General features: G+C 38.3%; 5 protein-coding genes across 12 annotated transcripts; 2 read left to right on the forward strand and 3 right to left on the reverse strand.

Moving 5' to 3' along the window:
* Nucleotides 1–392: 392 nt before the first annotated feature.
* LOC108557542 (protein phosphatase PP2A 55 kDa regulatory subunit) lies at nucleotides 393–15,948 on the reverse strand. Of its 3 annotated transcripts, none has more exons than XM_017914090.1 (4): nucleotides 14,953–15,948; nucleotides 6,738–6,930; nucleotides 989–1,944; nucleotides 393–896 (listed from the first exon to the last, which is right to left on the reverse strand). In XM_017914090.1, exons 2-4 carry the CDS (start codon nucleotides 6,811–6,813, stop codon nucleotides 528–530), a joined length of 1,401 nt encoding a protein of 466 aa, XP_017769579.1. In that variant the 5' UTR covers nucleotides 6,814–6,930; nucleotides 14,953–15,948; the 3' UTR covers nucleotides 393–527. The 3 variants fall into 3 exon arrangements, with proteins under 3 accessions (XP_017769579.1, XP_017769581.1, XP_017769580.1); XM_017914092.1 differs by lacking the exon at nucleotides 14,953–15,948 and adding an exon at nucleotides 7,362–7,387; XM_017914091.1 differs by lacking the exons at nucleotides 6,738–6,930; nucleotides 14,953–15,948 and adding an exon at nucleotides 3,663–4,170.
* Nucleotides 7,558–18,352, forward strand: LOC108557544 (ubiquitin-like domain-containing CTD phosphatase 1). Of its 3 annotated transcripts, XM_017914096.1 has the most exons (6): nucleotides 7,558–7,757; nucleotides 7,871–7,945; nucleotides 13,871–13,928; nucleotides 17,213–17,389; nucleotides 17,444–17,973; nucleotides 18,030–18,352. In XM_017914096.1, the coding sequence occupies exons 4-6, from the start codon at nucleotides 17,215–17,217 to the stop codon at nucleotides 18,294–18,296; spliced, it is 972 nt and encodes a 323-aa protein (XP_017769585.1). In that variant the 5' UTR covers nucleotides 7,558–7,757; nucleotides 7,871–7,945; nucleotides 13,871–13,928; nucleotides 17,213–17,214; the 3' UTR covers nucleotides 18,297–18,352. The 3 variants fall into 3 exon arrangements, with proteins under 3 accessions (XP_017769585.1, XP_017769584.1, XP_017769583.1); XM_017914095.1 differs by lacking the exon at nucleotides 13,871–13,928 and having other exon boundaries at nucleotides 7,559–7,757; nucleotides 18,030–18,351; XM_017914094.1 differs by lacking the exons at nucleotides 7,558–7,757; nucleotides 7,871–7,945; nucleotides 13,871–13,928 and having other exon boundaries at nucleotides 17,169–17,389; nucleotides 18,030–18,351.
* Nucleotides 11,213–12,821, reverse strand: LOC108557543. The gene has a single exon (XM_017914093.1). It carries the CDS (start codon nucleotides 12,520–12,522, stop codon nucleotides 11,344–11,346), a length of 1,179 nt encoding a protein of 392 aa, XP_017769582.1. The 5' UTR covers nucleotides 12,523–12,821; the 3' UTR covers nucleotides 11,213–11,343.
* On the reverse strand, nucleotides 16,050–17,184 carry LOC108557545 (gem-associated protein 2). Its single transcript, XM_017914097.1, has 3 exons — nucleotides 17,069–17,184; nucleotides 16,904–17,013; nucleotides 16,050–16,847 (listed from the first exon to the last, which is right to left on the reverse strand). Exons 1-3 carry the CDS (start codon nucleotides 17,166–17,168, stop codon nucleotides 16,356–16,358), a joined length of 702 nt encoding a protein of 233 aa, XP_017769586.1. The 5' UTR covers nucleotides 17,169–17,184; the 3' UTR covers nucleotides 16,050–16,355.
* Nucleotides 18,353–18,406: 54 nt separating the features above from the next.
* Nucleotides 18,407–24,307, forward strand: LOC108557540 (phosphatidylinositide phosphatase SAC2). 4 transcript variants are annotated; one of them, XM_017914085.1, is made up of 12 exons: nucleotides 18,407–19,021; nucleotides 19,085–19,270; nucleotides 19,328–19,767; nucleotides 19,827–19,996; nucleotides 20,055–20,257; nucleotides 20,650–21,170; nucleotides 21,230–21,300; nucleotides 21,473–21,700; nucleotides 21,905–21,969; nucleotides 22,047–22,541; nucleotides 22,604–22,816; nucleotides 22,993–24,307. In XM_017914085.1, exons 1-12 carry the CDS (start codon nucleotides 18,925–18,927, stop codon nucleotides 23,817–23,819), a joined length of 3,516 nt encoding a protein of 1,171 aa, XP_017769574.1. In that variant the 5' UTR covers nucleotides 18,407–18,924; the 3' UTR covers nucleotides 23,820–24,307. The 4 variants fall into 4 exon arrangements, with proteins under 4 accessions (XP_017769574.1, XP_017769575.1, XP_017769576.1 ...); XM_017914086.1 differs by having other exon boundaries at nucleotides 20,055–20,227; nucleotides 22,993–23,819; XM_017914087.1 differs by lacking the exon at nucleotides 21,473–21,700 and having other exon boundaries at nucleotides 22,993–23,819.
* Nucleotides 24,308–26,205: the final 1,898 nt, after the last annotated feature.

Genomic DNA, 26,205 nt, shown 5'->3' on the forward strand with positions numbered 1-26,205 from the left:
AAGATAATTAAATGGTATATTTACAATAAATAATAAATTTACCAGAAAATGAATTAATTTTTTGCTTGCTTGACCGTTTTCGTTTATTTTTTTAAGATATATGTATATTGTTTGTTTAGTTCACTTTTTATTGTTCTGTCGAGTTTCTTAAATCTGCTTAATTTTAATAATAATAATATATGTTTTGTATAAATACTCTCCAAATCTTCCATGTTTTGTTAATATTTTTTTAATCTTTCTGTTGACGAAAGTATCATTAAATTTTTCATTTTTATGGCGATTTAAACAATCAAACTGAATATGAGACGACGACGAGGGTTTGGATGTACATATTGTATATATATATATATTTATATAATATTATAGGTTGTTCTTTAGCTTCTTCTCGCGTGTTTTTTTTCGAATGGTATTTGCTGTTGTTTTTAGTTGAAGATTCTCTCAAAATGCGTGTGATTTTAACGTTCGTTTGAAATTTATTAATTTATCATATTATTATCATCAATTAAACCCTAATTTTATTATGTACGCTAGAACTTATCTTGAAATAGGAATAAGTTATTGGTGGCCGCGACGGCGATTATGTTCTCTGTGGGATGCCAAGCGGTGTGCAAGATCTTCTTGTTGAAATCTAAACTGTCCACACTGATCTCGTCCTTTTTCCGCTTGCCACTGGCGCACACCTTGCGCGGCTTAAGGATCGTCTTCGGCTTGGCGATGTCGCGCGATGCCTCCAACGTCACCTCACGCTTGGTGCTCCTGTCGAACATCCGGAAGAAGTTGTTGTACGACCCCGTCATTATCGCCGTGTCGTTCCCATTCCAGCAGCACTCGAACTTGTCGAAGATGCAGTCGTTCTCATACAGCGAGCACAGCTTCGACCTCAAGTATTCGTGCACCTATTGACAATACATGGTAAAATCAAGTAAAGAAAATGCAATGCGTAATTATCATTAGGTGTATTAAATTTTCATTTGTCAACTATAATTACCAAATATGTTTCTAGCGGTTTCTTCTCCATGTGCAAGTCCCAGACTTTGACGGACATATAGTCCCTAGAGATGATGTAGCGGCCGGAATTAGATAGTTTCACATCGGAAATACTGGAGATTATTTCCGAGAAGAAACTACGATTCGTAGGGTCCTCGGGTTCCTCGAATAACTTGGCGTGACGATCACAGAGAGCAGAGGCGCGCATGTCGCACAGACGAATGGTGCCTTTACTACTACTGTAAACGAAGAGGTTGCACTCGACCGGATGGAATTCTGCGGCGGTAATGACCTCGGTAAGCTCCTCCATGTTGGTGGGCTTGATGTCGACGATGTTGAAGCTCTGATCGGTGATCTCCAGGTTCCAGAGGTTGATCCGAAGATCGTCGGCGGACAGATAGGTTTCCTGATCGGAGTTGACCGATATCGAGTTGATGTGGTAAGTGTGCGCGTTTGCGAATATCCGCCGCGGTGACGCCTCCACCGTCAGCTCCATGGGCTTGATGGTGGGCACGCGGAGGGAGTGCACACTCGATGGGTCGATGATCACGCCGTTCTCCGACTTGGTGTTATAACCCTCCACCTTCTTGTCGCGCTCCGAAACCTTCCATAACTTTATCGTCTTGTCGTTGGTGGAAAGCAGGAAGTGCGACTGGTTCTTCCGTTTCAACCATCGGATCTTGTTGATCTTCTCCTCGATCTCCAAGCTCTTAAGGTAGTCGAACTCGGGCTCGTGCGACTGGAACGTCGAATAGACATTGTACTCGCCGCGCCGCGGCAGCACAGTCTTCGACAGTCTATCTCTCTGGAAGATGACCACCCTGCCACCCTTGTCTCCCGTCGCCAGCAGCTCTCCATCGTGGTTGAACTCGACGCACGATATTATGTCCGCCTCCGTCACATCATCGTCTAGCGTCCCCTTCACTTGCGAAAAGCACCATTGAACATCTCCATTACCTACAACAACGATAAATAAACAAATCAATACACATAAACATCATTATTGGCATCAAATTATCGCGTTTGATGAAAAAAAAAACAACGATAAACAAACAAATAAACATAAATGTGTATTTTTCAGTAAGCAAAAATCAAGTTACACATGATACATATGACCGTGACACAGAAACAATTGATACACATACAAATACTTTCTTATTCAAATGAAGAAGCATATCAATTAGAAATCAAGTCCGTGTGGATTAGTTCAAATCGCGACGCACCCAAAACTTGTTCATTAACTTATTTGCAAATTCAGATGCGCGCAGCGAAACAATCAGTTTTTACCACTCATCCGGAGATAAGAAAAGGCACGTCAGACATGCCCATATATTTTGTAGATGCGCAATTATATTTGGTTTTACAGCTGCCATCATGGATTTTCTTGAGATAGCTTACTAACCTGTCTGTCAAACTAGCTAAAACTAAAACTAGATGCACCCATAATTAAGTCCATGGTCTTAAAACCACAATTTTTTACTGTTGAGCAATTGAGATTCTGTAAAAATACTCTCTCGGTGAACGCCAGAGATAATGTTTTCAATGTACGCCACATGGAATTCCACTCGAGCATCATAATATTCGTTATGCAAACGGACGGAGCTCGGGTACACATTATTTCTAATTATAAATCGACTGTTTTGGAAAACGCTAGGTGTGTGTGTGCGCGCAATTGTTTTTGAAACAAAAATCATTCATGACGCCGCCCACTGCAACAATATTTTATCTTTGAACAAATAATTGAAGGTAATATTTGCTGACGCACCCTTGCATTTCCAATTAAATTTTATTCTTAATTTGTTAAAGAGATAATTGCATTTAGTATAATGGACTGGAATTGAATAACTTGAGTGGTACTATTTCATTTGTATTATCCTGTGCATATTTAAGAGCAACAGAAAGGTGCTTCCTATGTGTCAGAAGTAGGGCAAAAGTGTGGCAAAGGTCAATCGATTATTGATGATCTTTAAATTTGTTGGCTTTGGAAGTTGTGAAAAATTGTATGGAATGCGAAGTATAGAATAATCAGGTTAAATACAGATGGAAGTATGTGTGTTACAGTTCTATGGGTGACTGCTCGATGATTTGAATAACAATAATGTAAACAAGCCAATAGTGTCAGGACTCTCATTGGGAGAGGTCACAGCCACCTCTGGCAAAGATGTTTATCATTGCCTCAATGGTAATTATAGATTCCAGGAACAAATTTGAAGCAAAACTATTATTGGAGGGATTGAGTGCAACAAAAAAAACTTTTTAGGTTATGTGCAATAAAATTGTGCACTGTTAATAGTCAGTGGTTGCAGGGGGAGGAATAGTTTCATGTTGTTTTCGATACGCGACGTTTATCCCCACAAATCGAGTATATAATGGAGGGACAGCAAAAAAACAGAAGACGCACGTCTGAAAGCCCAGGCCGTTGCGATTTTTTTTTAAATTTGATATTTTGTTCCATCGAACAACATACATGTGTATGTATATATCTAAATATTGCTGCATGCATATGTGTGTGTCTGTCTATATATATATACATATATGTGTACAAGCACGCGCGCCGGTGTTTCTCGCATTTTCCGGCGGAAGTACCGGCGCGCGTTTTTCCCCCATTTTCCGGTTGCAAAACGCTTGCAGATTTACGTGCAACGCACATTAACAAAATAGCGGTCACGTTTTACCTTCCATATTATTATTTTTTGCAAATGTTCGGTCCCCGTTCGAAACTAGTCACATATCACAGCATCGGGGTCATGGATGACCACTTACCGGCCATGATGGCACTCTACTACCACTACTATACTCTACACACACACACAGAGATCCCGCACACATACACACACGGATGCATGTACATGCATACACATACGCACGTACGTATGCACGCACACACGGGCAGAGGCACCAACAACACGGACGCACTCAGCACGCGAGGGCCGCGGGACTTTTAAATGAAGGGATTGCTCGATCTCTGTCTCCAACAGCACCAGCAACGAATGGACAGCGACCCCCGCTTGTACAACTATCCCTTAGCTATTAAAAAACACTGCCTTTGCTACTGCGTCAGTTATCCCTTCCGACACTCGCGAAATCTCTTTACCATTAAGTGGCCATCTGACGTCAAGCGATTACCAACCGAACGCCATGTTACCGCTGCTCTGCGACCATCTCTGTCGCACCCATTAACCAGCGGATCGTCTCCTCTCCGTTCTTTTGCAAAATCATGGTGCGCGCATTCCACCGCCGACGGCAGCGCCGCATCTGTCATTTAAGTCATTCTAACGTCATTTCATGTACCTAGGGTTGCCTAGGCACTTACCAATCGTACTCAATTGCAAAGCAAAATCTATCAACCTTTTAGATTGTACCATACCTTACTCGATCTAAACTAACAATAATTAGAAAGGAATAATTAAATTCCTTGTTAAAAGCAAAGTACCAAAATAATTTCAAATCTACCGCCAAAAACTACTGTTATTCAGATTAAAATGATGATCTTTGTCGCCGAAATTTCAAGAACAAAAAAAACAAAGAATTTAACCACAAAAGAAACAATACTTTTAATGCTAACTATGGTTGCATACTAATTAAGATCCTTTTAATCTTTAATCTTAGATACTGAAATTCCAAGAATTAAAGAATCCAAATACCAACCAAGAAATTCTTTAGATGTAAATAATGGCATTCCTAACACAACCTCAACATATTTGTTTTATATAATTCCTTGAAACAGTTTCATTGTGTTATTAAAAACAAAATCTGATAATTATATTCAATTGTGCCAATTTGACAAAAGTTAAGTATATCACAATAGGTGAAAGCTGTACATGTATATCTTCTAGATGAAGATATGTACATTCTACATCTTCTTTGAACCTACTAAAATTTACTACTCAGTAATCAATATTACCATAGCTATCTAGTATACAAGTTTTAATTATATATGAGATAATTGCATATCTCGAGTGCTTATCTTATTTTAAAAGAAATTCCACAATATATTTGTTATATTTTTGTATATTTATAAATTATATCCTTCTGAGAAATAGCCAATAAATAGATTAAAAGAAAAATAAAACAATTTTCTCAATATTTTTATTATTGAAATTGATGAATTTTCTATTTATTAAGTTAAAACTCTAGTGGAGATAAAAAGGTAAACTTTTATACTACTAATATCTCTGCTAATTTGAAAAAAAAAGAAGAAATATAATCTTAGAGATGCATACATATGCTATTAAATTAATAAAAGTGATTATTAAAGTTTCTATTTGAAATTTACATCATCATTTACATTTAACTATGATTGTGATGGTTGCAAACATCAAAATATTTGGTATGACTGCTTGCATATATCAAAACAACTCTTGCAAATAAATCTATACATCACAAAATCCGAAATATATCGAAACTCAGTCTATACATAAAAGAAACCAAAGGAGTTGAGGATCATTGTTTGGTGGCAGAACATAAAAATATTCAATTTTTGAAAAGCACAAACTGGCAATCAGGCGGCATGTGTATAAATGTTTCAGTTTTCGCCCAAATTTTGTTTTTAGTAGACTTTACGAAATGTATATGTAGATATAATGATATTTGAATTTCGTCGGAAAACTATAAATTAAATAATTCGAGTTCCCGACCCAAAATACATTTTTTTATGATTACTATATTTTATGAATATTTTCTTTTAAATTATGACATATGTTTTTATATTATAAATTATCAAATATGTGTAACGTCCAGCGATTATAAATATTTCAGTTTTCGAATAGCTTTTAGTATGTGTTTTACTGAATTTGAGTCTCTGTTGGGAAACTATAACTGAAATAAACGCCTTACTTTTGTCACCATTACAATGCTATATTTTATGAATATTAATTGTTAATTGTGTCATTTGTTACATATTAAGCATGTATAAATATTTCAGTTTTCAAACAAATTCAGGAATAGCTTTTAAGATCTGAATTTACGGCACGAAAAAGATTTTTTTTAGAACTTTTACAAGCCTACTTAATAGTATATTATGGCATATGTTTGTTGATTATCAATCTATAAGTAACTGGGTTCAAAATATAAAACGGAAACATCTCGCATCTAGCGATGCAAAATTTTCGGAACTTTCCTTTCCTCAGTCGTCACAGTACCGGAATTTATAGTTTAATACATTCAGATGAGCGTTCTTCATTTTAACGACTCCGAAGTTGCGATTCGCCCGTAAAGTATTTACAAAACACTTCTGCACATACGCGCACGAATCCGAGTGAAAATCACAGATTGAAATAGACTGGATTTACGTAAACCAGTAAAAAAGAAACAACAGCGAATAAACAGAAACATTAGAATGGCTATAAATCACGGATTTGTTATTGTGAACAAAAAACAAATTAGATCGATTTCCGAAACCCGCGAAGTTGTCGTCAACTTGATTTGCAAGTATATATTATACACATTCAACAAATAATATCGTTTTGGATACGTTTATTGTGTAAATTTTCGATTTACGACATTTCGCACTTACGACAAAAAAAAAAACAAAAATAATAGCTATTAGTTTTAATATACACGTATCTATATTTTTTCTTGCATGAATTTCGACTTACGTCCATATGAACGTAACGAAAGCAAAGAATGAACTGCATTTGATTACGTGTTCGTGTGCTGTTGACCTGTCTTTGTTGACCGTCATCATCAGATTGTGGCGAAAACGGGGAGGGGGGTTGGTGGTTTGATTCAACCCTAATTGAAATAAATACCTGTCTGCGTTCGCTTGTTTCCGCTGACGGCGTGATTTATGAATCCGCCTAGCTTTCCGAGCCCCGTGTGACGCATGGTCGGGGGCTCGGGCTTCGCCCCCGCCTTCCTTCCGATTACCGGTGAGGCCCATAGGCCGATCACACCGCCGTTCCTGATTTTGGTACCCACTTTACCACCTTCAGAACCGGAAACCTGCAAAAAAAAAAATAATAATAAACGTTAGAGCGAAACAGGAAATATGTGTGTTTGTAATAGGTCTTTCCGCAAGAGAATTGCGCAGACATCAATTTAAAAGCCTCCTACACTGCTTAGCAATCATCATCTAACAATTCCATTAAATTCAAACGAAACCACGCTAACATTATTGCCGCAACAAATGTTTACTGCTCTGTAAAACAACTGATAATGCGTAATATACATATAACGGTATCAACTTCAAATTCCTAAATAGTTGCAATTACTACGCCTTAACCATTCCTTTACCTTCATTACCTCATATCAAGTACACTTAAATTTCTTAGCGACGAGGCAAAAAAAATCCACGCGACATCGATTTCCAGCTCGCATTACGTTTATCCAAGAGATTATCGCGAAGTTTTCAAAGTAAACATATCAATTATTACCTCATCCACACGATTTTTTGTTTGTTCATTCCAAAACCTGATGAGTATTGCGCTTTAATGATGAGCGAGAAAAAATGTAAATATTGCAGCTTTGGTAAATGATTTCATCAGAAAAAAAAAACTTTTTTTTTCGAGCGATTGTCCTTTGATCAAGGATGCAAGAAGGAATCAATGAGTGAACTTGGGCGACGTTCGAAATAGAAACAAACAAAAACAAATGGAGGGAGGTAGATGGACATGGTGAACTTGGTCGGCGATGGAAATAGAATGTATGGGTGGAGGAGGTGAAGAACGACGCGCGGACTATTTCGATGGAAATAGATTCGGAAATGGAAATTTTAAATAGACCAGCTCGTCAGAGACATGTAACTACGCACCGTTAATATTAAAAAATATGTATGTAAAGTGGATGTAATCGAATTGATCTACACCAATGGTGGTGATGATGATCGAGCTAAGAAAATCGATTTAGATTTCTTCGTGCAAATAATTAGAATGTTGTTTTGTAGATCCTCGGCGGTGTGGGGTGTGAGGCAAGGGACAAACAAGCAGGCCAGGAAGGTTGACACAAGCGATTAAAATCGGTGCGTTAATGAGTTTTAAAGGTCATATGTACGCTAACACTTATTGCTGTTGACACACACACACACAAACATAATCACACACTTATGCTCTGCTGAGCAAGTGACAACATCATCAAAGGCTGGATAGCTATAGGCCACTCGATAAGTGTAATAATCTAATAACAAAATAGATTCCGAAACCGAAGCGAAATCAACGCTAATTGATTGCAAGCGGGAGCGGCTAGTGCGCTCTCCGCACATCTAACAAACCATCGATAATCGATTGTCAATTAATTGGTTTCAGTTGCTGTTGCTGCAAAAAAAAAAGATCAATTTGTAGACTTGTTCCATATAACATATCCAAAAGCAATATATTACTGTTTTATTACGAAAGTTAAAAAAACACGTATGACTTTTACAGTACTAATCGATACCCTTGTCTACTCGAATCTAATAGATGGAGACAATTTGCTTGAGTTTGATCGAGAAATATTATACCAAATTATTGGACAAACATTGTTCTTTATAACAAAAGTTAAACTACAAATGACTTGTACAGTACTAAAATCGAGATTAATAGAGAGAAATTGCTTGAGTCTGATCATTGGTCTATTTCGAAGGAAATCTAATAAATACTTGTTTAACAATCAAAAAAATTGGAAAATTGTAGCAAGTAGCACAAGGTTCAGAAAAACGAAACTAAAAATACAAATTAAACAGGACGACTTTATATTCAGAGCTCACTTAAATGTAAATCTTTTTAATTCACGGTAATACGTACATTTATATTTACGATCGTCTGACCGTACTAACTGGTACTAACGTACAAATTTTCATACGAACGTACAATGATGTCAGTTGAGATGACTTGATCAGCAGTCAAATATTGTATAAAATCTTCTCAACACAAAGCATTGGATCCTCCAAATTCAATTCTTCTATAATGTCCAACGAATTTGATTTTCTCACATTTTTTTTACTATTACTTGAACTACAAGTATAACCTTAGATTGATTATTTTTTCTTCATCACTTTAAACATATAAAACTTAATAATAATATTTACCACGTAATAAAGTGAAAATTTGAAAATAAACTTGAGACGTCTAAGACACGTATGTCAAGAGGTTATAAGAATTTATCTATTTGATTGCTATCAAATGATATGTTTGAGAAAAACAATAGATTTCTATAAAGTTGAATTTAAGAAAATCGCGTACTTTCTTGTGAAGAAAACAAGTCTAACGTAATGCAAATACAAATTAATGCATTAACTACAGGAACATAGTTAAATATTCATTGAAAAATGTTGACTCTTTATCTTGTTATTAGTGGTCGATAAGTACTAGTAGGTATGAGAAATAGGACTGTAACGATTACAAAAAAAAATCTTGTCCAAAGTTAAAAAAAATGTAAATTTGACTGCACACAAAAAAAACTTTTAGTAATTTGTTGCAATTTCTTGGTATTTATTATATGTAAGCATTGTATTTTTCAAATCTGAATAGAAAAGTACCCAAAATCTCGGCATCTTCCAATTATGGTCATTGTTTTGTGAAGAAATTAAGAAATGTAATTGAAGAATAAATGTAAATTCTGAAGATAAGTTTACTTCATTACCCAAAAAGCGATAATTTTATAAGTTTATACATTGAAATCTAAATATGTAGATAATATTTGATTAGATGAATTTTTCAATTTCTTGTAATTAATATTTTAAAGGAGAATAAATGATTCTTTTTGCGGTATATTTTCAATTAATATTTCAAAAAGCAATAAAGTTATGGAAACTGCGAATTATTATGAGATAGATGGATGATAGTTTTATTTAATCACTAGTTATAAATGATTTCTAAATGTTCAGAAAAGGTTTGAAAATAAATATCTCAAGTTGGCGTTATTTCGATTCCGATACTCGTGTCCGTTCGGCAGACAGATAATCTCTCGAGTCTACTCTGAAATTGTTCTTTCTGCAGTTTCCTGCAACTGTAGTCCAAAAGAAAAACAAAAAGAAAGAAGCAAGTAGAAAAGAACAAATAGTTTACACCCTGATGTACGGAAAAGTTTCACGCGCTGTTTTCTTGATCGATTGGGAGGGCGCGAGAACGAAGAATCTCCTTTGCGAGACCTAAAAATTCCTTCCAGGAATTTCTCATTACAGCAACTGATAATATGAGGTTGGGGATGGCGGGTGGTGTTTGAGACGGCCTCAGCTTAATCAATATTGGACACAAATTGGCTTAGGAGCCAGAGGTGCGCTAATTTGAGACGGCGAAGACGCGGAGGTGTTGATTAAATGGGATTAAACACGTTTGATCCAATTATGTCCCATACCCATACTTCGCACATGACATACTAAACTAACACCTATCCTCTGTTGCATGGCAAAGCACGCCAGAATAATTTAATTCGATTCGTTTTTGTTAATTTAACGTATGTGTGTGTGCGAGCGTGTATGCACATGTAGGAGTGTGTGTTTGCCTGGTCCGGGTTGATAGCTCGCAGTTGTGGGACGATGATGGACACAACAAAAGAGCTCTCTCAGTCCATTGTGTTTACCCTCCCCGGCTTTATTTTAGGTCCACTTCATCCATACAGCCTTCATCCATCTCGCTTTCTCCCTTTTTCCCTTGCTAAAGATGTTTCTTTATCGCACGCCTTTGAATCCTGGATGCTGCTGCATCGTGCACATGTACAGGAGCACGAGTTATTCTTTAGGTGTAACAATAACAACACAAGAGTTGTCGTCCTTACTCCAATTTCCGAATAGAAGCGCTACGCGAAAGACGGAGACGGCTAGACTGGTTTTGCGAGGGCCGCCTCCACTCCACCGCCAAACCAACTAACATTGACACACTTCGCCGACCGCCGCCTCCTCGTCGCCCTCCGCGAATTACCATCAGATCGTCATAGAGATGATCGCACTATTTATAATCGATATAATTTTCAGTTTTTTCTCTTTTCTTTTCTCCGTTTCGCAAATTAGTGAGATCATCCTAATTGCGCTAACAGCAGGCGGCATTTTTTAGCTGCCGCTGATCCAACAAACGAGCACCGTTGATAATCTCGATAAAATAAAGTGCCTTGCCTCATTAATTACGCTAATTTAATTTAATCGATTTATGCATCTACCATTTTCATCATAAGCTGAACGACAAACGTGACAGATATGTTATGAATTACCTTAGTAACAGACTATTAACTTTACCTCGATTATCACAATAGTTTTTATATTACTTTTGTATTATTAAGTAAATGCTTTAACTTGTTGCTTAGAATCTCGAGGAAAAATTGAGGTTTATAAGTAGCTTGCAATAGACGGTAAATTTATTAGTTGATTCGATTAAGTATACTTTACTCGTCTGCGATGAAGGGGAATATAGGTTTGCTGCTTCAATTACTATGGTTGGAGGATACAATTTAGAAGATTGTGATCCTAAGCTTTAACTTGGGACTGTATCCGAGCATGCTGGCGATGGTGCCGTGCGTAAGGAAGAGACAGTTTAGGCGGAGGGTAATGTCGGCAATGCTCTGGCTCTCGTGCATCGCGTTCACCCCGCAAAGCGTCGTCACGGTCATAACGTCGTGGACGGAAGAGAGCTCAATGGTGCAGTTGTAGAACTGTCCGTTGTTACTGAAGAGCCAGACGACAGCATAAGCATGTTCGGGCCGGTCGTCAGGAGACCCGCTGACCATCACCCAAAACGTGTCCACTTCCTGCTTCCGGTTGAACTTGCGCGCGATCTTGGTGATGCTGCCACCGCTGCAGCCGGAATTGCAATTGCCGTCGTGCAGCCGGATAATTCCCAAGCAGATGGTCTTATCGTGTTCGATGATCGTCGGATTAAAGTTCAGCCGAAGCTCTTTGCCGCGTTCGGCATCAAACCGCTCAAAGTCGCAGTGTTCGTACTTGAAGTGAGTTTGGAAAGAAGATACTGCGATGATCTTGTTGCAGGGATCGTGCGGACACTTAAGAGGTTTCCTGCTCTGCATCGCCTGGATGCCTCCGCCCACGTTCTCAAAGTTGTAGATCGAGCTGCTGTCCCTGTTGCACTTCTTCAACCATATCTTGCTGTTGCTTTTATCCTCCAGCGTGTACACAGTACACACCTCCTCGTCCCTGCGCTCATTCTTTAGGTTCAATTGGCTACGCATGTCCGCCGCCGAATCGAAGTTCATGCCACGAATCCTCTCCTTGGTCGTCTCGTCGAACAGCTGCTGTATTTTGCATGAGGGCAGCTGAAAGAGCTGCTCGACGGTAACCGAATCGTCGACGCCGCCGTTCCTCACCAACTGCTGCCCCCCGTTTAAGCACGTCCTCTCCAGCGTGTACCGATGGGGTCTGCCGATTCCCGGCTTAGTCTTCAGCTTCCTCAGGAAGTCCGGGGAAACGTCGTGCCTGGTGAACTTGTCCGACTCACAGACGCCGCATACCGGCATCCCTCCGGCCACCACCAACCTCTGGAAGCACGGATAGCAGATGGTGTGTCCAAGGTTGCATTTGTATACGGGCGAATCGTCCGGCGTATGCGCGCACACGGTGCAGGTCATCAACGTCAACCAGTGCTCCGAAGATGTGGACGAAGACAGAATCCTCATCGTACTCTCACGGTGCTCGCGTCATCACTCTTTTGGAATTTTGCACACTGAAATTTCGGCCCTCGCGACACTTCACCACCACGTTGACATCTATCACCACCGACGCCGGCATTTGTCACTCACCCAAACCACTCGTCGCCTGCTCCGATAACAACCACCTGCACTGCAATTGTTGAATTTATAGTTACACTTTTGACTACACGAAACAACTTAACAACCATTTATTTACCTAATACATAACATACAGCATACTGAAGTTAAACAGACTTTAACTTCTTCTACTTAGAGATAATTTCGTTAGCCGGAAAAAAATTGTTTTAGTCTTTGAGTGTTATGCTGTTGTCTAATATATTTACTGTTATTATATTTATTAATATACAAATATTGCCTGACCAAAATTATGATAAAATATTCTACGATCTCAACTGAAAAGTTTTCGACTTAAACTTTTAGAAAGTTATCTATCTGATCTACATTTATTTTATACTTAAACCTAATTAGTAATAATTAGAGTAGGAGGAATTATCTATATTTAATGGATACCGGATTTTCATTAAGTAACAGTACACTTTTATAGTTACATCTTTGGATGTAATTACTGAATCCGACTTTTCAATCAGTTTCAACTGTTTGGGCAGCAAAAATACGACACATCTGCTCAAATCCGATGAAAGGAACTCTCCGGTTTTGCGAACTTCAAAGGAAATGACGAAATCAGTCTGTGTAGGGAGGAAATCAAACGTACCAACTTAATGATTTGCAGCGAACGAACGCATCGGATTATCAAAAGGGATTAAGTACTATAGAGGCAAAAGTTTTCAACTAAAATTGCAAATAAACAAAAATCATTATTGTTACAATTAATTTCTTCAGGTTTATTCATATTTATGTTTTGGATACACTCCGTAGCGTTAAACAATTTGATTACACGATCACATTGTCATGCGACCTAAATTGTCGCGAAATCGATACTGCAACTCTATTGTTCATTTTTCAGCCCTATTTATTTATTATAATATGCAATAGCCAAATCACATTACACATTATGAATTCCATTTATAATAGAGTGTTTATTATAAGTAAACTGAGAATTACATTTTATAGAAAAAGTAAGTAAGATTATTAGATGATTATTAGTAATGTACTGTTGGAATATTAATAAATATGATACCGCCGAATGTGAATGTTTCGTGATAAGTTATAAAGACGTCGTCAGATTTATAGATGTTATTTTTAGAAATCGTAAATCTATTTCTATGTATATTAAAGTACAAAGTATATTATTTTATTTTTGCCAAAATATAAATATTCTAGTACAGCGTTTCTCAACCATCAAATTTGTTTATAGTTGTACTGCCACCCAATTGCCAATATGACAGCTGCCATTTCATGACCCATCAAAAAATGTAAGCGACCCATAAGTTGAGAAACGTTGTTCTGGTATACAAGTTTTTTTTAATTAAGAGATACCTTTATTACGTGATTGCGAGTTTTTTATGAATAATTATAGCACTTTTTTTATAACTTATTATATGGTAAAATTGATTGTTTTTGTCTTATAAAGACATAAATTAGCATGTGCTTCAACATCCTTTCTGATAATGTATACTTTTATTAACAAGATTTGTGCACATATAAAGTTAATCGATAAAATTGGTTTTCGGCAAAATATTATTTTCAATTGGAGTAAATCATGAAAACATTGCTAAATGATTTAATTGTATCCGATTTCACTAAACACAAAATTCGAGCAATACATATATTGATTAATCATGTGTGTGTGTGTGTCATATCGATTAATTAGCAAAAAATTTGGTTAACAAATACTTAATCATTTTCTAAAACTACTAACTAAAATGAGGTTGATCTAATTGCAATTAAATTTTAACTTTACATCATCAGTTTCCACCACGTGATCATAATCCATGCAATATTGATAAGATCAAATAAAAAAATTACGGCTTCGCTTTTTGTATTGGAATTGGAGATTGCCTCTAAATATTTTTAGAAAACCGACGATTTGGAACAGTGCCATATGGTTTGCATTTTGTAAAAAAAAAGATCAACAAAAAGATGGTTCTACGTATTCATTCGTCTTGATTTCATGTCAATATTGATATTGTCTGCGAAGATGATGTTATTTCTTTGACGAAATGTTTTAGAATCGCGACGTACGAAAGGAGGATATCCGAACGGAAATATATGTGTGCGATGCTCCACTTTGTGTCTGGCAGACGAAACCGACGTAGATTGAGCAGATATCACAAGTTCAATATGTAATGTACATAGTATGGGTTTTGTGATACATCGTATAAATAGAAAAGCATCGCATTCGCAAAATTTTCGTTTTGCAATAATCTCACTCTCTGTGTCCATCCCGACCTTGACACAATTCCGGCACCCTTTAATGAATGTAATCTGCGCATTTACCTGAATGTTTGGCTCGATGCTCTTCGGGGATGATCCGCTTAATGTTATTTCGCAGCAGCACCACCACCTCTCGCTCTCTATGTGTGTATCTAATTGATCCGTTCGCGAGATATTAAACTCACTCGGTTCATTTCGATTGATTTGATCGACATTCCAAGCTCGCCCTTTAAAAAATTCTTAAAATTCTTTTGTATTATTTTAAATCCTTTTCAAATTTATTTATTTTTAGGGGATTCGTATTTGCACTGGATTGGATGGTGCCTCTTTAAAGGCCCCGATATCAACAGGTTAATGCGAACGCGATGCGGAGTCCGCGGCCGCCGCTTGATTACTACTTCCACTACTTGTTGTCGGTGGGGGCTTTAAGCTCTCTCGCGTTTTTCCTCTTTCTCCTTTTCCGTTTCTTCTCTTTCGACCGCTTGTTGATTTTTTCAATTCGTGTCCTTTTAGTAATCTCCGCTCGCCGGCAGCAGAAATTTCTTATGTACGCAGTCGACGACTTCTTCGGAAAGTCGATACCACTACGACTACTACTATAGTGCTGCTGTTACGGACTGGTCGTCTAGGCGGAAGGAAGGAATTTACGAGTTCGTTTCGATTCCTCCACCGGGAGAACCGCACGGGACGTCGGCCGATATCAATATTGCATTCCGCGGCGCCTCCCCCACCTCACGTCCCCAGCCGTCGCTGCCGCCGCCGCACAAAATCGAATCCACCGACATCCAGCGAACGGAACGCGAAGCTCTTTTCCTTCTACTTTTCAAAGCACTCTTAAAATTACCTTAAATTATTTGCAGCCAATAGGGACGAGAGGGTTGTTCTTTAGAACAACAAAACCCCGCCAACCAATCATTATAATTATGTTTACTTCTTTATATTAATTATTTTAGCTTTATTAGTATTATTGTATCATCAATTATATGCTAATTAAGAGGTTATACCGAATTTGTTCAATTAAAATAGAATTATCTTAATTTCGATTACAAAATCAAAAGAAAACCACGCTCTACTAATCAGTGGTATCATCTTAAAATTGTTGTTCATGACTTAATGAACTAAATAATAAAGTGAAACCTCGCTTAACGAGTTTAATCCTTTAAAAAATTTCCATATTTTTACTCGTATAGTGAAACATATGTTTACACAAGTTTTAATAATATGGTTATACGAAACGTAACTCGTTAAGTGAGTCATTTTTCTTACAATTAATTTAAGCAAAATACTCGTTATAAGAGGTGCTCGTTAAACGAGGTTCCAATGTATTCTAAACATGATCCCTACCATAGATTCAATACCGCGCTTAAAAAAAGACTTTGTTATTATCTTATAATTATAATTTGGCAAAAATAAATTCCTATATAATTATATATAATACATAATTATTAATATATCAGTCTTATCAATTAAAATCCTCCGTCCGCTAAATCTAGTTGTCTGAAATACCTGGCCACCAAGCAGATTGTGAGATTCAGTTCATTCAGAGTCTCCTCATTGTGTCCGGTTGTCAGGTTTGCCCTAATCTTTGAGCATTTTCTGGCCAATTCGCGCAGCTGATGGCATATTTCAGGGAATAAGGGGAGCTCCAGAGTGGCGAGGATGGCGTAGATCCACACGCTCATGTTGTATCCTAAAGTGGAACTTCGCTCTATTTCGTCCAGGATGACCTGCAAGAGTTTTATCTTCGAGGGTTGATTGAACTCGACGATTTCCGTGTAGCGGGGAGTGCGCTCGCGTAACGTAGGTATCCACCTGTCGGTGATGATCTCCACGAACCTGCCGTCGGCGAGATTCTTGGACGCAAGGAATTTCCTGAACTTCTCAAAGTCTTTAACTTTTTCCTCCTGCCACTCCAGAGATGGTATCAACTCGTTTGGGGCTCTGGTGCATTCCTCTCTCTGTAAATATTGTTGTTAATGTAATAACAATACTGTTGTTAGGAAAGTTCACTTACCACTGGCAATGTATAGTTGACATTTTTCTTTTTCCTCTCATCGAGTGGCACCATGACAACCTTTTGGCACATTTTAGTCTCAAACATGACACTCTGCAGATATTCTTCACCTGTGGCAAAATTAATTATTAGATTAAATTACATGTGACAATGGATAAGACTTACCATTTTGTGGGATCTTATTTGGGTCGAAGTCAGCGGGGAGATCCACATGCAGGGCCCTCTTCAACATCCCAGTTTCACAATCGCTGCTATCGCTGTCCATTCTTGACTGTTGAGTTTTTTTGTTTTGCTTTACAATGTCAACAGCGATGACCGAAGTGAGTATGGACCAGGGCACCGTTAAGATTATTGTGAAATGGAGCGGCAAAGAATACGAGTTGACCTTAGGTGAGCAGGAGACTGTCGGTGAACTGAAGAAAGCTATACACAAGGAAACCGGCGTTCGCAGCGATCGTCAAAAGTTACTTAACCTCAAATTGAAAGGTTCGTCAAATAGAAGGAATGGCAATGAGATTTTATTGCAGCAATGAATTTCAGGGAAAAGCCCCGATGATGACTGCCGTCTATCCCACATGAAGCTTAAGCAAGGCTTCAAGTTAATGATGATGGGTTCCTTGGAAGAGGATATTGCTGAGGCCACTACAACCCCCACTTGCCTACCTGAAGTAGTAAATGATCTAGATATTGAAGATGAAGAGGTGTCTGTAGTGAATGAAGATGTCTACCTGGCGAAAATCCAGAAGAGAGTTAAAGAATACAAAATTAAGATGTTAAATGAGCCTAGAGAGAACAAGAAGTTGCTTGTGCTGGATATTGATTACACTTTGTTCGATCACAGGTCTGCGGCTGAGCAGGGTGTTGAACTCATGAGGCCTTACCTACATGAATTCCTCAAATCTGCTTACGAGGATTATGATATAGTCATTTGGTCTGCTACAGGCATGAAGTGGATTGAGGAAAAAATGAAACTGCTTGGAGTTTCCACTCATCCAGACTACAAAATAATCTTCTATCTAGACTCAGCTGCCATGATCTCAGTATTCACCACCAGATACGGAGTAGTCGATGTATTACTCTCATTATTATTATTAATTATAAAATTAATTGTATGTTATTTTTGTAGGTGAAACCGTTAGGCGTGATTTGGGGAAAGTTTGAGCAGTTCACGTCAAAGAACACGATCATGTTCGATGATATCCGAAGAAATTTCATCATGAACCCAAAGAACGGGCTCCGGATAAGGGCCTTCCGTCAGGCTCATCTCAATCGAGAAAACGATAAAGAGTTGCTCTACCTTTCCAGATACCTCAGGGATCTGGCTAAGAACTGCGACGACTTCACCAAAGTTGATCATAGGGATTGGGACAGATATAGACCGAATAGTCTCTGAACTAAGCTTGCTAATTTGAAAGACAACTGCTAAAGAAAAAACATTATAAGAAATATATTAAAAAAAACATATTTTTTTAAGTATAATTAAATAAAATAAAATTTTGCGCTTCCATGGTGTTTGTTTTTTTTATATTAGTATTCTACTAAATTAACGTTTCTCAAACATTTTTTTTTGATAGTCAATTTTTCCGTGTGGAATCAAATATCTGCAATTCTTTTAAATTGTGTTCATACAATTGCCGCTGAACAATTAATGCATTTGTGGATTGTTGTGTATTTTTAGACTTATCGAGCGTTCTGATTCCGAGTAGCGGTGAATCGATAGGTTTTTAGGCGGAAGGTGATTTCCAAATACTAGCCGGAATTGGAATAATGGAAAGCGCGCGATGATTGTGAGCAGAGTGAGCGCTCTATTTGCGCGCATGCCGCAGTTTCATTGATTCCGTGCACCTCTGGTGGCGTGAAAATCTTGTTGTTTATGCAAATCGGTTGTCAGTGAGATAATAAAGGAAGCGCTGTTGTTTGTGAAGGAGGTGTGAAAAGTGTCGGATACAAATTTTTCAGTTTATTCGATTGAAATTGTGCTGGGTTAGTGAGGGGATTCCCTTTAAGGGACGGGCCGCACCATGGAACTGTTTCGGACCGATGAATTCTACATTTTCGTCAAGGATCAACACTCGCTGTGGTGGGACAGACAGACAGGTGCTTTCATCCCTAAAACTGGTAAATATGATATATAGAGACGCTCACAATTATAAGCATACCAACCTACATTGCTTTGTATAGGTTGGGACTTGGCGGATGCAGAGGATCCAACATGCCTAGGGATATGCCATGGTCTGATTGGAAAAGTCGAGCATCCCTCTGTTTTCGATCCCAGGCTGATTGTGATCAAGGAGTGTAGTCCTGTGGGCAAAATTCATGGAGACCATGAAGTCTTCAAGATAAAGTCTATAGCCTTTCTCAATTTGGGTTTGCAGATGATGCAATTTCACATTGTGCTGTTTAATAATACCATTACAATTGCAGGTATGGATAATCCCAATCTGAATTTGCAACAGTGTGCCAAGCATAAGACCATTCCCACCCCCAAGAGGGGCGCAGCCAATCCCTTCATGGATTTGCAGAAAAATGCGGCTTTCACAAAGACTTTAGGCACATTGAAGAGCGCTGGGAATGCTATCAAGTCCACCACACAACAGGCAGCTGCTATGGCCACAGGATCTCCGCTGAAAAAGGACGCGAAAGACAAGGAGAAGTTCGAGAAACAGATTGTCGAGGAGTTCTACAAGATTTTCACCGACACAAACTCTTTCTACTTCTCTCGCACTTGCGATATCACAAGTAGCTTACAGAGGCTTTGCAGTCTTGAGAAGAGCAAGCAGATTGAAGCGAGCGCGTTGTGGAGGACCGTCGATGATCGTTTCTTCTGGAACAAAAATATGTTGAAGCAACTGATTAGTTTGGATGTTAGTATATTAGATATATTTATCGATTTCTTTATTACATTTATGCAACAAAATTTTAGAATAGCCTCTGTGATCCTTGGATTATGCCCATAATACAAGGTTACATTCAGATTGAAGAGTGTAAGGTTGAAGTGGATCAAGACATTAGAGGCGTCAAGACCAGTCCGAAATATGAAATTTTCAAGTTATCTATAGTTTCCAGACGCAGTCGTTTCAGAGCCGGGACCAGGTAACTTATTATTTACTTTATTTTTTTTCAATTGTTTCATTTGTTGGATCATCCGCAGATACAAGAGGAGAGGTGTGGACGATCAGGGCGAGTGCGCCAATTATGTTGAAACGGAACAGCTGATTGCGTATCAACACCACGAAGTGTCGTTCGTGCAGGTTCGCGGATCGGTGCCCGTCTATTGGTCGCAGCCAGGCTACAAGTACCGTCCCCCGCCCCGTATTGATAAAGGTAAACAACCGACGGCAATAAAAGGAAATCGTGAGTTTACATTTATAACATTCCAATATGTGTGGCGCTTAAGCGCGTGGATTCTGCTGATCAGGTGGTGGTAAGATATTACTATGTGCTTTTTTTTACTAGCTTTAAATGTTTCCATCACCATTTACATATACAAGTGGACTACAACACCATTTTATTGAAAATAATCATAAACAATAGATAATCTATTGATTGATTCATATTTATCTAAATGAATAGTCATAAACTCTTGGAATTAATATGATATTTACGAAAATTTGTCTGATTATTAATTCATTACATTTTATTGTTAATTGCTTGCAAAATTGTAACTTACAATTTAATTGAACTAGGTTTTTTTTACATTTTATGTTTCATTGGTTAAATGTAATGTTATTATGATTGGTTTGTAGGTGAGGAAGAGACGAAAAGTGCGTTCGAGAAGCACTTCAAGAATGAGATAGCCAGATACGGTCCTGTGTGCGTGATTAACCTTGTGGACCAAAGTGGCAAGGAGAAGGTGATCTGGGACTCGTACTCTCATCATATTTTCGAGTTTAACAGTCCTCACGTGACCTACGTGACGTTTGACTTCCACGAGTACTGCCGCGGTATGCACTTCGAGAACGTGTCCATCCTGATCAACAGTATTGCCGACATCATCAAGGACATGAACTACTGTTGGCGTGATCGCCAGGGCCACATCTGTTCTCAGCTGGGAGTTTTCCGCGTGAATTGCATTGACTGCTTGGATCGTACCAATGTCGTGCAGACGGCGCTTGCCAAGTCCGTAATGGAGATCCAATTCTGCAAGCTCGGACTGATCACTCCGGAAGGCACCATTCCTGACTCGATCAAAAACACGTTTCAGCTACTCTGGGCCAACAATGGAGACACTATCAGCAAACAATACGCAGGCACCAATGCTTTGAAAGTGCGCATTTTCAGTTAGATTAGTTAATTGATGAATAATTTTGCAATGGTTATTTGCAGGGCGATTACACACGAACGGGCGAGAGGAAGTTCACGGGAATCATGAAGGACGGAATGAACTCAGCAAATAGGTGAAGATAGTTTCATAGCGATGGATGAGCGATGCGGAAAACTGTGCCTAGATTTTTTGAATACACTTTTGTGCTCCTTTTTCACGATTTGAGTTGCGCATCGCTGATCGTCTCTATGCGTAGGTAGTTTCGCCTCGGTATTCAGTTTAGTTTGTGTCCCCGATTTTCGTAGATTTTACCGGAATCATTTCGCGGACAGTGTGCGGCAATGCTGCTTAGATCTGTCTCATGGCTCGCCGGTAAGAGTGAATGATTTTGAGGACAGCTGGTCGAGGTTGAACACGTTCGGCGGCATCGCCAGCGAGCTCGTCCCTCTGGGAGGCGGCGCGCCCCATTACATACCCCACATTGCCCTAGAGCAGGAGTTCGAACTAGCGAACGCCCTGTATTACATGTATAGGTCAGTCAAGCCCAAGAAACGTCCCAAACCCATGCAAATCCACAGATTTTAATCTATCTCTCGCCGTACCTTTTGTTCGTATATTTTTTTGGTAATTTCGCCGTGTATTTATTTATCTAGATGCGAATTAATAATTGCCATTAATAAAGTAAAGTCGATTTGTCACCTTTTGGGCTGTTTCCACACGCATACGTTTCTTTTCAGGTATTATTTGAGCCGATTCAAAGATTCTACCAGACAAGGCACTATCGATTTGATGCTTGGCAACGGTGAGTTTGTTTACATAAAACAAAAATACAGTCATACAAGATAGTGGATTGGATTAATGATTTCTGTTGATGTTTAGGACATTGTGTATCTGAAGATTTGTTCAACGAGACGCGATCGAATACAAACTTTGAAGAGGATAGCGCTTCTACAGCGGAGCACGTTAAGCTCCTAATTGAGGATTGCAAGAAGATGCTGATAAACAATCCGGAGATTGTGCTGGGAGCTTGGGGACTGATCAACGCCGATCCTTTCACCGGAGACCCAAGCGAAACTGAGATGGACTCGATTCTGATCCTCACCAAGGATTCGTATTTCGTCGCCGATTACGACGATCAAGTGGATAAGGTCACCAAATACCAAAGGGTCTGTTTGGACGACATCACCGTGATAGAGAGCGGAATCCCAGAGTCCAGCGCGAATATATTCAAGAGTAACAGTAAGAATTTCTACAGCATCCGCCTCAATTACAAGGTAAATGGAGTGACCGGATACTACCACATGTTCCGCTCTACAAATCTGCAATTCTTCAACAACATGGCCGTATTTCTGAAAAACGAAGAAGAGGAAATTGGTAGGATGACCATTGCGATCTGTACCATTGCTTTTATTGATTCCATTTCTTATTATTTTTAGAATCGTTGAAGGCGATATGCGAGGCTTTTTCCGTCGCTTTAGATATTGGTGGCTTACCGCCAATTCCCTACAAGCAGGGGCAAAAATTGGATCGAAGAAAGTCTAAGGTGATCAGCGATAACAGCGCCAGTAACGTTTACCTGGACATAGTGGGACTGCCACATTTGACGAGGAATGTCTCTGAAACGCAACTTTTAGCGCTCAAGAACGCAGGTAAACTTCTATAAATTTAAATCCTTTTGAAACCCACTCCTAAATCCTTGAATTCCTTAGGAAAATATAAGAAATATAAAACGAGATGGCGGCGAGTGTAGTGATACCTGGTATAAATAACTGTTTTCTTCTTTACTTGAGGTTCTTTTTTTTTCAATTTATTTTTTATTGTGAAGGTACCAAGGCACTTTCGAACATGTCGCAGCAGTTCTCGCGCTTGAACCGCTTGGGATCGAGTCTGAAGCCGAAACGACGTAGTCCCAAGTTCACCATAGGTAAGAAGGTGGAGAGTTCCAGCGAATCGGATGAAGAATACGAGACGTCTATATTCCAACCCGATAACTGCGCGGAGAGCGGAACTTCGCTGCAGCTGCACTCGGATTCGGATAATAACATAGAGCAAGCGGTGGAGGTTACCGAGGATTCTTCCAAGGACAGCTTTCTACCAAGCGTAGGCATAGTAATGGGTGGATCTACTAACGAGAACGGGACATCGACTATGACTACTCTACTTACTGAAAGCGCTTCAGTGGTAAACGATGAGCAGCTTTTGAGCATCATGAACAATGTGACCATGCAGAATCCCGAGATACAGATCAATTCTGGGAGCTTCGAGTGCAGCGACACTAGGATGCAACCACCAACTAGTTTGAAACTGGACAAGAAGTACAGCCATTCATCAGGTGAGGTGCGCAACGAGGAGGTTACGACAGTTAGCGCGAATACGACCGAGTTCGAGACTAACATTTCGCAATCGCAGAGCGAATCTGCTCTCAAGAATAAGCTTGTGAGTCTGACGAGTCCAGTGGCCAATGCCACTAAAGAGTTGGTGCTATCACCGTTCAGCAAGATTGCAAAAGGTGTGCAGAATTTAGGCGCCAATTTGGATCCGCGCAAGATGAGCTCGGGTACTGTTAGAGGTATCACCGAGAAGGAGTACGAAGAACACAAGAAGCTACAAGAGAAGTGGCTAGGCTGCAAAACTCGCCTGATCGCTCTGTAAGGACGAAACTGCAACCCAGACTAGTTCAATTTGTATTCAATTATATTTCTTTATTAATCCCCGCCTTCAAGTTACTACAACTACATACCTACATAAATACACCAATTAAATTATATTGAATCAGTATTAGGAACGTACACAACTTAAGAAACAACAACAAATTTAAACCAATTTATATATTTAATAATTATATATACACCCTATATGATATACAAACTTATATATGATACAGATATTATATTGCATAGCATAACTGTGAATGTTTTAGAAAAGCATCCCATGATTGAACGAAAGCAGGTTTTTCATTACATTCGAACCGAATTTTATCGAATTCGCAATGGAATATTTTATTGTGATCGCAACACCAAATTATCATTGTTAGTTAATTAATTTTAAATCATTTTTTAAGGTCATTATAAATGATCATCATAGTTATCAATTAATTCAGAATGTTTATGTCAGTTATTTTTGTTAAGAACAAAAAAATCTTTATTTTAATATGTTGGTAATCTAATTTTATTTTACATAGTTTTTTATTATTGCTCGTAACTAACGAATTGTATGTTGGTTACTAATATTTTTTTTGTACTGTTTCATTTGCTTACAATTTCGGTGCATAATAATATTATGGTAAGAATATAAAAAAAAATGATTATTTAATTTAAACGAAAAAAAAGTTAATGTTGTATTAGTTATGTTAGTATTGTTAGAAATAAGTTATCAATAGTTGTCAAACTTTTGAATATTATTTTGTTTATTGATATTTATATGCATTTGTTAATATTAAGTTATTATAACATATTTGACACCAATTGAGCGCATTTACACTGGAAGTAAATTAAGTTATGAAATTTACAAAATTAACGTCAAATTTGTTTCAGTGTGATAGCGAAAAAAAATGTTTAAAACCATTTCATAGGGTTGTTTAAGTTTGATGATATTTATTTATTATGTCGATGGGTAGCCTAAACTTATATAACAAAAAAAAATAATGAGGAAGAAACCAATTAGGATTGTTCGTATGTTGAAGGGTGCTCGGTGTAAAAGGGAAACTTTTAGCATATGTGATTGAATCATTTTAGAGTGCATTTTCGCTTACCTTAAAACCTTTTACCAGCCGGTTCAATTATTAAATATTGATAGAAGCAACTTTTGCACCGGAACTCTTCAACTATTTACCAGTATGTAACGAGAGTGTTTCGCGATGTAATGTATTAAGCTTATGAGCGCAGATGTAAGATTGAGAGGACAGACAGAGAGGAGGAAAAACAAAAGGAACGCGACAAAGTCAATTAACATTCCTAGAAACGTTGTTATTAGTGATGACCGCGAGATGAAGGATGCTTGAATCGTAGAATAATTAAAGCCAGAACCCTGTGGCTCTCCATGTATAGCGGGCTTTAAATACGTTATGGTTTGAGCGCTTTATTACGTAAATAATTATTGTGATCGAATTTCTGTGGTTTACAAAGGAAACAATTTTATTTCTGTTTTTAGATTCTAGTTAATTCGTTTAATAATGTCGGTAGACTTTATTTGTTTATCAGTTACTTTGTGATGCATACGATTGTTGCTGTTTATATATACATATTATATATACAAATTATTATGCGTTGTATATAGATTATTATATTATTCGAGATAATAATAGAACACCATTAAAGTGAATTAACGAATAACAATAATTACAACGAAATATACTTGATTAATTAGAATGTTATATGCGTTCCCAGTTGGCCCCCAGTCGGATTAGATTTAGATCTAAGACGAATTTTCCTGTTTTAGCCTGTTCCTCTTTTCTTCCTCAATTACGTGTGTTATCGAAAAAAGGAAATAATGCAGATCATGTGAAATCGCTTTTGGCACGGAGAAACGATGTGGAAAACTAGCTTCTCCTGCGGCCCTTAGCCCTTAATCGTTCGCGCCTGGCCGCCCATGTTCCCCTTCACAATCCGAGCGTATCAAATTGCGTCCAATTTGCAAAGATACATTAAACATGGATCGCGAAGGTAACGCGAGGAAGGAAACCTTCCTCCTTCGGCTACATCCATCGACCCCCGGGGGCGTCTTTCGTTGCAGACCGCCCCCATTCCACTCCGTTGTTACTTCGGGTAACTTTTAACAGCGTAATTAAGCATTAAACATTATGCAGGCTATAAAGCCGCGTCTCGCATACACATTCATTAAAATTTATGAACTACGCCATTATTACAACCGAAAAAAATAATGTAAGGGTGCGGAGAAATTGCCGTGGCTTAAGCGAAAAATTTTCTTTGAGCAAGAAAATAAGGAGAATTTGCATGAAACGTCGATTTGCGGGGAGAAAAAAAAATCGTCTCCCTTCTCTTAATTCGATTATCCCCGCGGAGTTAGGATAATGATTAAA

This window comes from Nicrophorus vespilloides, unplaced genomic scaffold (assembly GCF_001412225.1).
Source record: "Nicrophorus vespilloides isolate i.1.1-1 unplaced genomic scaffold, Nicve_v1.0, whole genome shotgun sequence".
NCBI classification, from domain to species: domain Eukaryota; kingdom Metazoa; phylum Arthropoda; class Insecta; order Coleoptera; family Silphidae; genus Nicrophorus; species Nicrophorus vespilloides.

What these genes read in the sequence shown, in the direction of transcription:
- LOC108557542 (XM_017914090.1), bottom strand. Translation starts at nt 6,813, where the DNA reads ATGCGTCACACGGGGCTCGGAAAGCTAGGCGGATTCATAAATCACGCC. An exon ending in AAACAAGCGAACGCAGACAG is followed by an intron (nt 1,945 to 6,737) that starts GTATTTATTTCA and finishes TCGTTGTTGTAG; the next exon opens with GTAATGGAGATGTTCAATGG. An exon ending in AACCGCTAGAAACATATTTG is followed by an intron (nt 897 to 988) that starts GTAATTATAGTT and finishes TATTGTCAATAG; the next exon opens with GTGCACGAATACTTGAGGTC.
- LOC108557540 (XM_017914085.1), top strand. Translation starts at nt 18,925, where the DNA reads ATGGAACTGTTTCGGACCGATGAATTCTACATTTTCGTCAAGGATCAA. An exon ending in GGAATGAACTCAGCAAATAG is followed by an intron (nt 21,301 to 21,472) that starts GTGAAGATAGTT and finishes CGATTTTCGTAG; the next exon opens with ATTTTACCGGAATCATTTCG. An exon ending in GCCCTGTATTACATGTATAG is followed by an intron (nt 21,701 to 21,904) that starts GTCAGTCAAGCC and finishes GTTTCTTTTCAG; the next exon opens with GTATTATTTGAGCCGATTCA.
- LOC108557543 (XM_017914093.1), bottom strand. Translation starts at nt 12,522, where the DNA reads ATGAGGATTCTGTCTTCGTCCACATCTTCGGAGCACTGGTTGACGTTG.
- LOC108557545 (XM_017914097.1), bottom strand. Translation starts at nt 17,168, where the DNA reads ATGGACAGCGATAGCAGCGATTGTGAAACTGGGATGTTGAAGAGGGCC. An exon ending in AAATAAGATCCCACAAAATG is followed by an intron (nt 17,014 to 17,068) that starts GTAAGTCTTATC and finishes ATTTTGCCACAG; the next exon opens with GTGAAGAATATCTGCAGAGT. An exon ending in TCAACTATACATTGCCAGTG is followed by an intron (nt 16,848 to 16,903) that starts GTAAGTGAACTT and finishes CAATATTTACAG; the next exon opens with AGAGAGGAATGCACCAGAGC.
- LOC108557544 (XM_017914094.1), top strand. Translation starts at nt 17,203, where the DNA reads ATGTCAACAGCGATGACCGAAGTGAGTATGGACCAGGGCACCGTTAAG. An exon ending in ACTTAACCTCAAATTGAAAG is followed by an intron (nt 17,390 to 17,443) that starts GTTCGTCAAATA and finishes AATGAATTTCAG; the next exon opens with GGAAAAGCCCCGATGATGAC. An exon ending in CCAGATACGGAGTAGTCGAT is followed by an intron (nt 17,974 to 18,029) that starts GTATTACTCTCA and finishes TTATTTTTGTAG; the next exon opens with GTGAAACCGTTAGGCGTGAT.